This window comes from Telopea speciosissima, chromosome 5 (assembly GCF_018873765.1).
Source record: "Telopea speciosissima isolate NSW1024214 ecotype Mountain lineage chromosome 5, Tspe_v1, whole genome shotgun sequence".
Taxonomy (NCBI): Eukaryota; Viridiplantae; Streptophyta; class Magnoliopsida; order Proteales; family Proteaceae; genus Telopea; species Telopea speciosissima.
In genome coordinates, this window is record NC_057920.1 from 6,881,577 (window position 1) to 6,896,243 (window position 14,667).

The window sequence follows — 14,667 nt, forward strand, 5'->3', positions numbered from 1 at the left end:
GAAAGGAAAAGGGTAGAATTGGTTCAGTCGGAGTATTGGAATGGAGAGAGAATAACCTAACCTAGATGGTGGAAATAGGAGAGAGATGAGTTGCAGGTTTTGAATATCTCGTCGAAAGTTGCAGGTTTTGAGTACGAGCACGGTCGTTGCTTCTCTCTGATTTCGTTCATCGCCGGAAGTTTCAGGTCCTCATCGGAAATGCCGGTGTTCCTGTGACCAAAATGCCCTTTTGGGGTCGTAGACTTCGTCCTCGTCGTCATCGGAACCAGAAGAGGCCATGTCCATTGCCATGACGGTGGACATCCGATCGACGGACTCCATTTTCTTGTAATCTTCCCAGTTCAAGGGTTCTCTCTTCCGTTTCTCTTTCCTTATTCCATGGTGTTCCTCCTGTATTTTTTTTTTGTATCAACAATAGTCAAGTCAATAGACCCTTTTAGTATTTTTTTTTATAAAATTTTCAGAGAGGGAGAGAGAGATTGGTGGTACCTTTAACTGATTAAGAGCATTTGGTGAGTGTCCAAGAAGTATACGGTCATGACCAGGAGAGAGGAGGTTGTTTCACCTGCAAGAAGGAGGTCTGCTACAATACTCACTTTCTCTTTATCAATTAAGTTTGTACTTGTCAAAAGCAAATCCAAAAAGTCTCCTTTTCCAAGCCCCACACCCCCTTCCTCTCTGCGCTCTTCCATAATGGCTCTTACGGTGGACGAAATCCTTGCTCTTGCCTGCACAACCCCATTAATACCCATTCCATTAAGAAGAAGAAGAGGCTTTAATTACATATAAAATCCATAGTTGTTACCTTTACAGCTTTGGCATATGAGGTTCCTGGAACTTATGAGGTTCCTGGAACTTATAATGGGAGACACCAAACCCTTCATGAAGGTAAGGAATTCTTCTAATATCATTGAGGTTCGTGGGTCTTTTGGTTCCAAGGTAAGTATTTGCTTCACCATAACCCCAAACCTTTTGCACCTTTGAGTTTGAAGGAGAAGGAGGAGGAGGAGGACAAGGGACGGTGATGGGGTTAGGACCTCAAGTGGAGAAAACAAGGTTTGGGGTTGCAGAGGAGGAAGAAGAAAAAGAAGGAGAAGAAGGAGGAGGAGAAGGGAGGGTGATGGGGTGTTTTTTTTTTTAACAATTACCACCCCAAAAGGGCATTTTGGTCTTAAAAAATCTGTGACAATGGCACACTGTCACGACTAACTCTCTCCGTTACGGAAATATAACGGCGGGGGCAGTTAGTTATTAGTATGCAACAAGGGAGGGTAATAGTTGTTTGAAAGTTTTTAGGGGTAATAGTAGATATCAAAATTTTTGGGGTGGTAATTATTAAAAACACTAAATTTATTTGAGTAGTTTGAATCAAGTTTTTCTTCACCCCCGGCCAATGAGGAATCTAGTCATGACAACCATTGGTGAAAGAAAACTTCCCATTTTTTTATTTTCTCAAGAGCTAAAAAGAAATTATTAGCTAGGAACTTGGATAGAACTCATCTTCAAAAGTCAGCCATTAAGGAGAAGGTGCTCAAGTACCTATAAACACCTCACATTCCTCATTCATATCCGATGTGAGAGCTATCGAGATTTCTCTATCTCCCCCTTCACACGGGAATATCCGATATTATACTGAGTACTCACGCCCTGACTTTTCCCAAATTTAGAATTGTCACAACCTTGATCCTAATACCACTTGTTAGTAACTGGGGTAAAACTCATCTTTAAAAGGTAACCATTAAGGAGAGGATGCCCAAATACTCCATATTCCCCATTGTGGAACCTCAATAACTTGAACTCATTTAGTCATATGCGAGGATGACATTCTACTTTTCTGGTCAAGTATTTTAACTTTCCCTAAGGAAGTTTGCTATGGAATTAAATGGTTCTTCTCTCGCATGGGAAAAGATAAGTTGCATCAAAAGGAAAGAGGTCTTGGGTTGAGAAGAACTGAAGAATGTAATGGGTTGTTCTAATGTGGCATATAGGGGTGTCAATGAGCCGGGCTTGCCCTAAATCCTAGCCCAACTCTAGAGGTCTCAAATTTGGCCCAAGCCTAGCCCGGCCTTGCCAAGGCGTAACATATCCTCAACCTCAACCCTACCCTGATTGACCTTGATTGGGCAAGGCTGGACCAGGTTGGCCATGAATTTTAATTGTAATTCAGTATATATATTATAGTTGTAATTGTAATTATATATATAGAGTCGGGCTAGGCAGGATAGGTCTCAGCCCGATGCATCAATCCAAGCATGACTCAACCCTGCCAGGGCCAGGAAACTATTAAGCTCAAGCCCACCTTGTGGACTAAAAAACCAAGCCCAGGCCTATTCGGGCTCGGGCTGGCCAATCTTTTTATGACACCCCTAGAGGCATAGCTAGGATATAGCCTCAAATCAAGACTCCAATCACATGTTAGATATCCTTAGTCTCCCTAATCCGTGGAGACCGATGCTGATTCGTAGCTGGTCTTGTATCAATGGATTGGTACAAGAAAGGGTAAAAATGTAAAATATATTATTTTTTTAAGGAAATAGGGGTAAACCTAACCAATCTGGATCAGTATCTAGTGATACCAATTACAAAAACCCTAGTTTGACCAACATCTAGCACCATGGTTCGTAATCTCAGATCGGATCGACCATGACCGATCCTAAGATTATACTGATCTGTCAAGTTGTTCCTGGATCAGTCAACTTGGTTGGATCAGACTATATGATCTAAAATCTGATACTTGCCTCTTTTTTGTGGGTTTTTTACCTTATTTTTGAATATTTTACGGATCTATACTGATTTTTAATATTTTATTAATATTTTTTATCAATCCAATCCCAATCCAAAAAAACTTGGAATTTGATCATTTTTTACCGATTCAAGTCGAGTTTGACTGATTCAGATTGATATGGCATCAGTAATCGGCCATGACCAATCCCGAGTCCGATACCTGGATTTTGAATAAGGATGTAAATGGATCGGATTTGGATTAGATATGGATCGGATGTGATTGGAGCCGGATATTCCCTGCCCGAATACGGATAGCTCTAAATAGATTCGGATGCGGATTGGATTCGGATTTTTGACCATCCGTTTACATCTCTGCCTTGTGTAACCCGGACCTTCCTCCTCCTAGAGGATACAATTCACTCTCAATTCATATCTCTTAGACCATGATTATCTTTTCATCATATTCTAGAACTTGTTGAATCTTCAAAAATCCTCAAAAGCATTATTTATTTAATTTTTTATTATTAAGTATCCGAAATTTTTTTCATAGATTTTTATTGGAGTATTCGGATTTTTTTTCCTAATTTCTCTAAATGAATACGGATGTCCCTAAACGGATACAAATGTGGATTCGGATTCGGATTATCCATTTACATTCCTAATTTTGAACCTGTCCAGCACGCTCGATTCTCGCTCGTGGCTGAACCCCACCGAACCGATGTGGTGGGTGAGAAAGTATACTTTTTCTAATCCTTTCGAGACCAAACTCATTATCTTCATTCTTCTCAGCTTTCCTGAAGCCCCAGCCCCCAACCCACAAAGTACAAGACAATTTACAGGATCTTTTTGTTCTGCATCTCTCTTTCGTGTTTAGCAGGAGATCGTGGAAAACAACGATCGATCTAAGGATTTCGATCTACCTTTGGATCGCATTATCTGACTAAGAACTCACTCCGATCGTCGCTTTTTCTCTGAGATGACGTCTTTCATGACTCCGAGAGTTTTCTCGCCGGCAGCTGTAAATCCGATGCCTGCTTCTGTCTATAGTTGCGATAAGGTTTCTTATTCTTACTCGGTTGCCGTTGTTCCTGGTGTACGAAGCCGTAAGAAGGCGATGCAACAACCACTGTCGGTGAGAGCGATGGCGGTGGCGAAGTTCAAAGGGACATGGATGAGAGAGAAGCAGCTAACGGAGATGATAGAGAAGAAAGTGATGGAAGCGAAGGGAGTTTGCAAAGGAAACGAAGCGTCGGACGAGTGCAAGGTTGCGTGGGACGAGGTGGAAGAGGTGAGTCGGGCCAAAGCCGATCTCCGGCGGAAGATGGAGAAGCATGACCCTCTCGAATACTTCTGTCAGGAAAATCCTGAGACGGACGAGTGCCGGATCTACGAGGATTGATGGTTTATTCCACATCTCTCAATCTCTACCCTTGATTTCCATCATCGACGAAATTATTGCTAATACTATTACGTACCTTAGCTTAGCTCTCGATTGTCCTTTTCTTTTCTTTTCTTTTCTTTTTTTGTCCTCTCGAAGAAAGGACGATGGCCTATGTGGTAAACTTGACCGTCGATGTTTATCTATCTTGTTAGATGTGACATCTGTACATATGTGAAGCTTGTGATTTGAACGAATTAAGAATATAAATTGGAAAATAGAAACCCAGTGCTTGAAAATAGGGATTTAAACGGGTATTGGAAATCCGAATTCTATTCGCATCTGTATTCGTGTAGGGATATTCAAATAATTCAGAAAAAAAATTATTCGATCAAGGGTTTTTCGAAGATTTAACAGGTTCTAAAGAATGAGAAAATGAGAATTATGAGACTAGAACATGGATTGAGAATGAATCATATCTGTTGGAGGAGGAAGGTCTGGTACACAAGTCAGATATATAAATGGATAGTTGAAAATCTGAATTTGATTTGTATACGTATCAAGACAGGGAATATGCAGAACCAATCCTTATCGAATCCGTTTACATCCCTATTTAAAAATACAAAAGCTATTCTAGTTATCAGGGCAACGTATTAAAAATCAGAATGGGATAATGGGATTGGAATTGACATGATCAATCCCGATTTTACTTGATTCGGAGCGATTAATTCTAAGATTATTGGGATTGCTGGGTTTCATAACTGAAGGATCGATTCTAGGTTTTTTGGACTTGCGATTTAATCCGATCTGATTAGACAACGGGTATTGATTCAACCCATTTTTTTAAATGGCAGGGATTGATTCGATCTCTAATTCCAAGTTTAAAATCCTTAGTTCGGAATAATGAGAAAAGAAACAGGGCACAGTGTTTTAAGCAAATCCTGATAGGAGATTCAGATCAGAATCAGCTGATGTTCTGGAATTCTAGGGTTAGGGCATATTTTGGCAGATTCCTAATCAATCTAAAACAATTCCGATCAGTGATCATTAAGAAATCGGTCCGTACATATTTGGATCCCGATTATGCTCTTTTAAACCCTGATCAGAGACTAATACCCACCAATTTAACTCAGTTTCCGGCTGATTCTGATCAATTCCGACCAATTTCAATCGATTTGGATCAGGATGGATCCGATCTCCAATTCCATCTTTGGATATCAGTCTCTTGGCAATGCATATATAACTCCTATACCTGAATTCCCATATAACTCCTGTATTATTAGCCCAAAAGCTTGAAATGAGATAGGAGAACCATGCAGTCCAGTATCTTACCTGCCTACAAAATTTGGTCTCCTCTGTGAATTTGAATGAATTAAAACATCAGGTTCTCCCTTAAGGGACACCGGCATTTTTCGAACACACGACACTGAGAACTCTAATGACAAGATAGAAAAGCATTACAGGTTCAGAAAAGCGGATTGTGATTATACAAGGGGATCTATAGCAGCAAGTATAGGAAAATTTCCGTGATTAAAGTTTGGATTGCATACACTCAAGATTGACACTGGAACATGTTTTCATTCTCTCCCACTCTTATCACCTGCACCTGCAACTTCTTTGACATCAACTCTAAATTCATACTCCTGGTCACAACCCATGTATGAATCACACATAAAATAAAGAGTATATGACTTCTCTCCAGCTTCTGCTGGAGCAATGAACTCAAGCTTGACTTTCGACTTGCGCTGCAGGGCAACCCTCTTGATTGCAAGCAGCTGGTTAGTTTCAGTATCACCTACCACAAGCCACCATCCTTCTTCTTTGGCTTTGGGATACCTGGGAGCATACACCGGTCCCAACTCAGACCTCTCTTCAATAACCCACTCAAGGGTAACTTGCAAGGCAATATCATCCCCAGTTCTTATGCTGTCACTCTTCAGCACCTCATATGTCATATCTATGTTGGGGAAACGATTGCAGAATCGTGCAATGTCCAGCAACTGTGAATCTGTCATCTGCAGCAATTCTTGCCTCTCATCATCCTCCATCTCCACTAAGTCAAACACCGTTTCTATACTCTTTCCCGGGTTCTCTTGACATTTTTTTGCCAACTCTTTCGTGAAGTGAGGAAGTTGTAGAAGCATAGAATCATGCTCCCACATGCCCTGTGTTACCATCTGACTCACTTCCATTGCAAGAAGAGCCAGGCTAAGCCACCCATTGCTGGATATAACATCTACCATAGCTTGAAGTAACCTACTAGCAGAAAGGAGTACTTCTAGCTGGTCAGAAGCTAGGTTCCCAACAACTTTGTGCCTTGAGAAGTGAGCTTGTAGCAAAGCATTTGCTTTTACATGTGGGTCAGTATATTTGGGGTTCTCAAATGAAAATCTCTGGTGGTTAATCAACCTTCTTATCAACTCTTCCTCCCCAGGTCTTATTGAAAGCTCTGCATATTCTGAAGCATTAGCCAAAATCTCCAGTAGGCCTTTCATCTTCATTTTGGGAATCAATGACGAACTAAAACGTTCTATTGTAGTGTAGCTGATGTAGTAGTATGATGCTATCATGCCAAGGTTCAGAGGAATAAGGTTCATATCATCCTTTATAGCAACACACATAGTTGCATCTAAGTCGCTCAATATGTTCTCCACAAGCTCTGAGAGATGATCAGAGAGATGCCTGTGGTCAACTCCCTGAAGGTTGTAGTAGTTAGGATTTTGAGTGATCCTACGGTACATGAATGTCCACGTCAGATAATCCACAGCATCTTGTTTGTTCTTGATTACTCCGACAACAATTTCTGCATTCAGATTGTCATGCAAGTAATGCTGCAGATGACTTTCGACTGGCAATGCTTCATACAAGAACTTCTTATAGTATTCTTTACGAGGTGCATGGCAGAGGATAACACATTTCCCAGAATTATCCACAAGAACTTTACTCGCATGACCCATCATCTGCAACAGATCAGTAATTGGGTACTCTGTGTGAGCGTTTTCCCGCCCATCATAATATTGTGTTCCCATAACCACAACCAAATGAGCAGATAATGGCATCCCCCAGCACATTGAGCTGCTAGCAACACAGACCTGAATCCACCCAGCTTTAAATAAATGCAACACAACCTCCTGATCCATGCTGGTAAGACCTTCATGCAAGTAGCCCACACCATGACGAAGAGTATCACGAAGCATGAGATCACTCACCTTTGAAATGAAAGGTTCCAAATCTTCTACTAGTCTTAATAGCAATGTTGGCTTCTCCCCACTGTCTGCACTTGAGTAAGTCATCAGATCAACTGCCGTAAGCTGTGCATGCTTCCTAGTTGGAACAAACACCAGAGCAGATTTTCCATTCTTTGCATGTTGAACAATAGCAGTGTATGTTGGTTTTGTCATTGCTTGCATCCTTGCTTCAAAATTAGCTATATCCACTCCTTGAATGTGAATCTCCAGAGGCACAGGACGAACACTTGGATGAAAATTGAAAAGGCCGTGAGAGGTTGCACCTATCCATTCCCCAAGGTCTTTGGCATTTGCAAGAGAAGCTGAAAGTGCCACTATCCGTATTTTGTTCTCACCCTGACTTGCAATGTTTCTCATCCGAGCGACTATAACTTCCAATACAGGACCCCCTTGGCCACCAATTAAGTGGACCTCATCGATTATAAAAAGGCTGACCTGCTGAATAAGCTTCCGCTGTTTCCAGCGGCGGGATAAAGCATCCCATTTCTCAGGGGTGCTGATAATTATTTGCCCTTTCTCAAGAAGTTTCAAGTCTGTTGCAGTTTCACCCGTCAATTCAACCACCTGCATCCCTAGGCCTTTTCCAAACTTCCGCTCCCAATCACGATAACATTCATTGGTCAGAGCCTCAATAGGAGCAATATAAACTACACGAATGATAGATTCAGGTCCTTTCTGATGATTCCTCAAAAGAGCAAACTCTGCACAAATGGTCTTCCCACTCCCTGTTGGGGCTGCAACCAATACATTATCATCAGTGTTGTACAACACGGTGAAAACTTGAGTTTGGATCTGATTGAATTGCTTGAATTCTTGATAGAGAGCTTCATATGAGGGGTTTCTCAATGCTGTCACTGGCAATGGTTGCAAGTCCAACAATTCAGTAGGTGGAGGATTTTTTTCAGGCAAGATTAGGTGCCTGAAAGAAACAGGTAAGACAGACTGAGACCCAAGCCACCTATCTGACACAACACAAATGAAGTACTGAGGTGGTAAAGGTTCATAGATTGGCACTGTGAAATTTAAAATGTAGTCCTCGTCAATATACTGCTTCTTAAGCATGAAATACTCATGATGAAGAATGTATTCCCTGTCATTGTCCTCAACAATAACCCAGAATGGTTCAACAAATCCATGGACTTTGTCCTCCCACTGAAAATCTGGAGTTACAGTGAGTTCAACTCTCAGCACAGAACGAGTGATAGGTTGAACACGTGCAGCCAGGTTAAGCTTTGGAAACTGGTGAATGTACTTGTGAAGTGGTTTCCCCATCTTAGGGTAGCGTATGAGCTCTCCAATCTCCTGAGCAGAAAGATCATAGTACCTCTGCCAGGCCAAATCTTTCTTCTCTAGTTTCATCAGGATCTCATTTGGAATCCCATTGAACTGGCAAAGGGGCATCTGGATGCTCCACATCCTTTTGTTAACCATCTTACACAGATTCAAAGCCTTCTCAGCTAATTGTGCCCATCCTCTCTTAAGGACAATCTCGAAAAGGGCTCGCAGAAGACGACCAGCACTCTACAAGGAAAGTAAATAGAACAAAATAAATAAAGATTAAAAATGGATGTAACTAATCTAATTGAGGAACAAAACTCAAGCATAAAGGAACAAAGTTTCTGATTATAGCAAACCTGGGTAATGAACACCATGTCTGACATCAATGAAAGCCCCTCGAGCTTAATTTGTGAAATATATGCCTGAAGTAGCACATTAATCTTGGCAATAGGCTCTTCCAAGCTTTCCTTTATGGGTATGGGGATACAATCCAAGAGCTTTGCCATTTCCATCTTCTCATCTTGTCTCACTGTAACATATTTGAATTCTTCACTAAGGGAAAACAAGTGACAAAGCTCAATATCACCCATTGTTGGCTTCAAATACTCGTTGTATATAGATATCGTTCCATGAGTTATATAGTAGTAACTAGCAACCCGCCCCAAGTCTGTAACTTGAAAATAGCCACTTTTGCGATCATACCTGATCAAATTATTTCTGTCCAAGATTGTTCCAGCACTATGGATCTACAAATAAACAAGAACAACATCAGAAAACATAAAGGGATATTATGCTCAATTTATCTGTTTCAAAAATTAGTATAAGCTTTTTTCGTTTATATAGATAAAGATTTTTATTATGTGCCCACCGCCAAGAATAATGTACATGCATACAGAACTATAAAAATTGCTGTACAAGCATACAGTACCACAAAAATCAATAGAAGCTAGCTAAATACAATCAACTATGCAAGCATGGAAACCTGATTGGAACTTCAGAAACCCATCAAAATCAAACAAGCATGAGACAATGGAGAGAGAGAGCATCATATTTAAAGAGGTGGATCCCCCCCCCCCCCCAAAAAAAAAAGAAAGATACAACCGGAGATTCATAGTCTATATGCAAATTTTCAGAAACCTACCACTCCAAAATAATGCCACATTGACTTCAAACTTTTGCATTCTGATTGACATGATTGCCAAAGTGGGAGATAATATAGAAACACAATATATGAGAAAAGGTCCCAATTAGATAGACCTGCTTCTTTAGACATGACAAAGACAGTGAACTCAATACTGTATAGAAAAACTGGAAATGAGAAAAGGTCCCAATTAGACACATCTGCTTCTTTAGAAGTCACGGGTATAACTCCTGCTTTGGTGTCAAAGTATAGCTGGTAGTCATGTCAGTCACGCATACTGGAGGTTTCTAGTTCAAATTTAGATGATACTGGTAAATACTGCTAACCAAATAGATGAAAATTAAAACCTTCTCCTCAGGGTATACTTTCAACCAAAAATAATAATTATTGCAATGAAATGAAAATAAATAAAACAATGACAACAGCAACAGCAATAGAAACACAATAAAAAAATTAACAATCTTGTAAATTGTAATACTTCAGAAGTAAATCATACTTTCATTATTATTAGTTCAATATGGCTAAAAAACAAATAATGAATCGAAATCCAAAGCTTGGTGACAAATTCCAAAACCACCCAGATTTTTATTTGTTCGGGTAAGCACAACTTGAAATTTCTGAGTTGAAGTTTCACAAATTTTACAGAACCACAAGTGTTAATATTTCTGATCAAAACCCAACTGCAATCCATCTATGTCTAGCATGGACTACAGTGACAACCTGATGTACCAGAAACCAAGTTTATCTAGCACTTAGATTTATTTTTATTTTTTTTTGTTGGGGGGGGGGGGGTGACTGCAACATAAAATCAAGCGTTTAGTAATACGATAATCATAAAACAGGCCTAAGCAACATAAATATATCCACACAGAAAGTGAAACAGAAATACGAACATAAAATATATGTGTAACCATTGCTTACCAGATCGGCCCTCCGCTCCTCCAATGTAATGTCTTTACCAAGAAAATTTGGATCTATGCCATATAGAGTCGGATTCCTCAACATACGAACATACAAATATGTGTAACTAATCCAGTTGCAGGCCTCCCTTGCATTCTGAACAGTCCCAAGAGCAATTTCAGCATTCAGCTGATCAGCCAATTTGGATATAAATTGACTTTCAATGGGAAGCTGTTGATTCATGAGGGAAAGATAGTATTGCAGTTCACTATGCCCAGTAATAATTATTCCTTCACCATAGGAGTCATACTGAGGCCTTCCTGCACGACCCATCATTTGCATAACATCCAGAGGGCTCAGCTCAGACCATGCTCCTTTCTCAGGATTGTATATCTCCGTCCCTTTGATGATCACAATGTGTGCTGGCAAATTAACTCCCCAAGCAAGGGTAGCAGTTGAAACCAATACTTGAACATGGCCTTCAGAAAAAAGTTTCTCAACAAGTTGGCGATCTCCCCTTACCATTCCAGCATGATGAATTGCAAATCCATATGGCAACAGGTCCTTTAGATCATTGCTCTTGACCAACTCCATATGACTCTGCAGGATCTCACGGCTTGCACTGTCCTCTGCTAAAAAACAACCAAGGGCATCCTTTGCAAGAGAAGTATCTCGTATAGCACAAGCTGTTTTGGCCGTTTCTTTCCTTGAATGGACAAAAATAAGAACTTGATGCTTTCCAGCAACAGCTATGACCTTCTCATAACAGACATCGTTCATCAACTGGAATCTCTGCAAAGGCTTCTTAGCCGTGATTCCAATATACTGCTGAGCAAGAGGGCAAGGTCTGTAACTGTTGTCAAAATGGAACAGTCCTTTTTCCTGATCAACTCGGAGAAACAAGGCCACATCTTCATAGTTGGGGAGTGTAGCCGATAATCCTACCAACCGGATATGTTCTTTTGTTGTCTCAATTTGTCTAACTGTTCTTGCAACAATACTTTCAAGCACAGGCCCTCTGTTATCATGAAGAAGATGAATTTCATCAATGATAAGTAGCTTCACAAGCTGCGTATAGGTTCGGTCCCCAGATTTTCTGGTGATAATATCCCACTTCTCAGGAGTTGTAACAATTACCTGTGTCTCTTCAATCTGTTGACGGGTCAGGGTCTGATCTCCACTCAGCTCTTTAACTTTGACACCATAATGTTGCAACCGATTGGACAGATTTCCAACCACTTCAGCAACAAGTGCTTTCATCGGAGCCACATAGACAATTTTATAATTGCTGTTGTTGAATGATCCACCTGGGTTCTGCAATGCAATCTGGTGAAGAATGGTTAGTAAGGCAACATTAGTTTTTCCTGCACCAGTAGGAGCACATAAGAGAATATTTTCTGCTGTCAAGAGAGCAGTTTTATAAACTTTACTCTGCACTCTGTTCAGCTGGGTCATCCCTTTAAAAGCCGGCTGCGCCCAGTCGGGCATGACAGAAATCTTTATGAGCTCTTCATCAGGAGCAAGCGGCTTTGGCTTCAAAGCTGGCACATGAACTTCTTCATACCACTTACTATGATTCCTATACGAACCCATTGGAAGCTCACATTTCTTATTGGCCATCAGAAGACCACCTTTATGAAAAATGTATTTGTCAAGAGGAAGTATTTCACGCTGCCCCTTCCCCCAACCACTGTCTGAGTCTCCATCAATAAAACCCCTCCACTCCCTATCCCCATCTCCAATGGTGCTTTCATCTTTCAATCTCCTGACCTCTTCTCTTATACTTTTCTCCAAGTTCTTCTGGCGTTCCTTAGCAGTTGCTCTAGTGGCATGCAACTGCTCCAAAATAGCAGCCAAATCTGAACCCGAACCCATCATTTCTTCCTCAATCTTCTTCCTTTCCTCTTGGTCTTCAGCCCTTGCCAAACGTGTACACCAGACTATCTTCAGCCGGTTCCCCAAGAGATATTTAATGAGGCTAAACTTATCAAAATCAAGAAGCACCAAGAGCCTTTTTTCTCTGTCACCTCCTTCTGCAAGTATTGTAAGCACATCATCTGCCAATTTCTTGCAGTGTTGTGGGTCAATCACTTCATATGATTGAGAGATTTTTCTCTGGAGCCAATATGCATCTATATCTTGAACATTAAGAGTCATTTCCTCGTTGGCTTCTTGGACGTCATCATCATCGATCCCACGACCCATCTGCATTGCACCAGCGTCATTTAAGTCCAGCCCATCATCTTCCTCCATGTCCACTTCCTGAACCACATCAAAATCACTGTCGTCCTCTTCCTCCTCCTCATCTTCAAACTCGACAACAACACCCATATCATTATCAAGAGCATCATCAGCAGTAGCAGCAGCAGACCCGGCTGCCTCACCACCGTCTTGGAAGTCAGTAATAAGGTTCCCAATAGACACGAGTTGATCAAATACTTGATTTGGTATTGGATTCAAAGGCCCATCAATCTCCATTTTCTTGTCAGGATTCTTGATGGCATCATTCTTTAGAACGGCCAGCACCTCATCAGCTGCACCACTCACAACACTTGGTGGCTGACCTCCTAACTGCTGTTGTATGACTCCGAGTAAGGCCTCGTATGCTGCCCGAGTCTCCTTCGTCTTTGGCTGATAATCACCTTCCTCTGTCACAGAGAGGACGCTCTCCTTTCGGAGGCGCCGCCGCTTACTTTGCCTACTGGGCAAGCCCTCAGGGTCCCAATCCTTCTTCTTTAACTTCCTCAGCTTCTCATCGGATTCCGGGGGTTTTCCTCTGTAAGCACGATCACCAAAGGTTTTCGGGTCTATCTTCCCATATAGAGATTCAGGCTTCACCGTTGGCTCATGAGTGTCACGAGGACCAGAATCGGTTGTAAGCACAAGGCTCGAGTTTGCTCTGTAGTCATACTGCTTGAAACGAGCGTGTGCCTCCGCACCACCACCCAAATGCGCCATCCTCTCACCAACAGAACGTAAAGGGTTAACCTACAGGAGAGGGAGAAAATGAACAATAAGAAAGCAGGAAATTGTAATCAGTGAGAGAGAAACCTTAAATCCTGAGTCAAAAGGAACGAATCACAGAGACGTTCCTGCTCCCGAAACTACTACCCGTACGTTCGAACAGACTCACAGAATCACGGGCACAATTCAATCATAGAAGAACAAAGTAGAAAAACCTGTTAATCAATTGGATAACTAGGGTTAGATGAACTCAAACGAACAGATAGAAAGAAAAACGAATAGAGACAACGCCATTGATTGGTGAATGGTATCGAGTAAACAAACAAACTACTACTAAATATGCAAAAGGGAAAACTTCTTGTGACTTGCTGGGCAAGCTTGACTTTTGCAGAGCTTATATACCGCATTTGGCCGGCCGGAGAGGAACTTGAAAAGTAAAGATGGACATTGAAATCAAGAATTATTTATTTAAAGAGACATGAGACATTGGACTCTATCTACTTTGAAGTTCGGGTCTTGGCGCCGGCAGTAGGAATTCAAAAGATGGATTTTGTAATCAAGAATTATTTAAAACAGAGACACAGAATTATTCTCTCTAGTCTTTTGTTACCATGAACTTATCCCTTATTTCAAACAATTTTTATTTCTTAAATTGGGGTTAGATGCGGTGGTTCAAGCTCAAAAATATCAGATTTCTTTATTAGGCTTGAAAAGCTGGTTCGTGCCTCAATTGGGTCCAAAACTGTCAATTTGGCAAACAAAATTGAAATTGAAACCGGTATCCGCTTAAAATCCGCGTAATTGGTAATTGGTTTCAATTGTGGAAGAATACTCCCTGAGGTGTTTGTTAATTGCATGTTTTTTTTGCTCTTTTTCTTTTTGCTACCCTTCTTCTAGGGAAGTCTCTTTGTATATGTTTGATTTCATTGAATATATTTTTAGGGAAGTAATTTTCTGTACAGGAATGTGGTCTACGTCAGCACTCCCATGTGTCTATCTCTCTCCTCCTTAAAACAAGGGCGTAGAGATGTCTT

General features: G+C 41.0%; 2 protein-coding genes across 2 annotated transcripts; one reads left to right on the plus strand and one right to left on the minus strand.

Moving 5' to 3' along the window:
• The first annotated feature begins 348 nt into the window (after positions 1–348).
• Positions 349–4,135, plus strand: LOC122660957 (calvin cycle protein CP12-3, chloroplastic). The gene is made up of 2 exons (XM_043856221.1): positions 349–359; positions 3,553–4,135. The coding sequence occupies exon 2, from the start codon at positions 3,701–3,703 to the stop codon at positions 4,121–4,123; it is 423 nt and encodes a 140-aa protein (XP_043712156.1). The 5' UTR covers positions 349–359; positions 3,553–3,700; the 3' UTR covers positions 4,124–4,135.
• Positions 4,136–5,660: 1,525 nt separating this feature from the next.
• LOC122662564 (DExH-box ATP-dependent RNA helicase DExH12-like) lies at positions 5,661–13,795 on the minus strand. The gene is made up of 3 exons (XM_043858231.1): positions 10,691–13,795; positions 8,985–9,374; positions 5,661–8,871 (listed from the first exon to the last, which is right to left on the minus strand). Exons 1-3 carry the CDS (start codon positions 13,625–13,627, stop codon positions 5,680–5,682), a joined length of 6,519 nt encoding a protein of 2,172 aa, XP_043714166.1. The 5' UTR covers positions 13,628–13,795; the 3' UTR covers positions 5,661–5,679.
• Between the last annotated feature and the right edge of the window lie 872 nt (positions 13,796–14,667).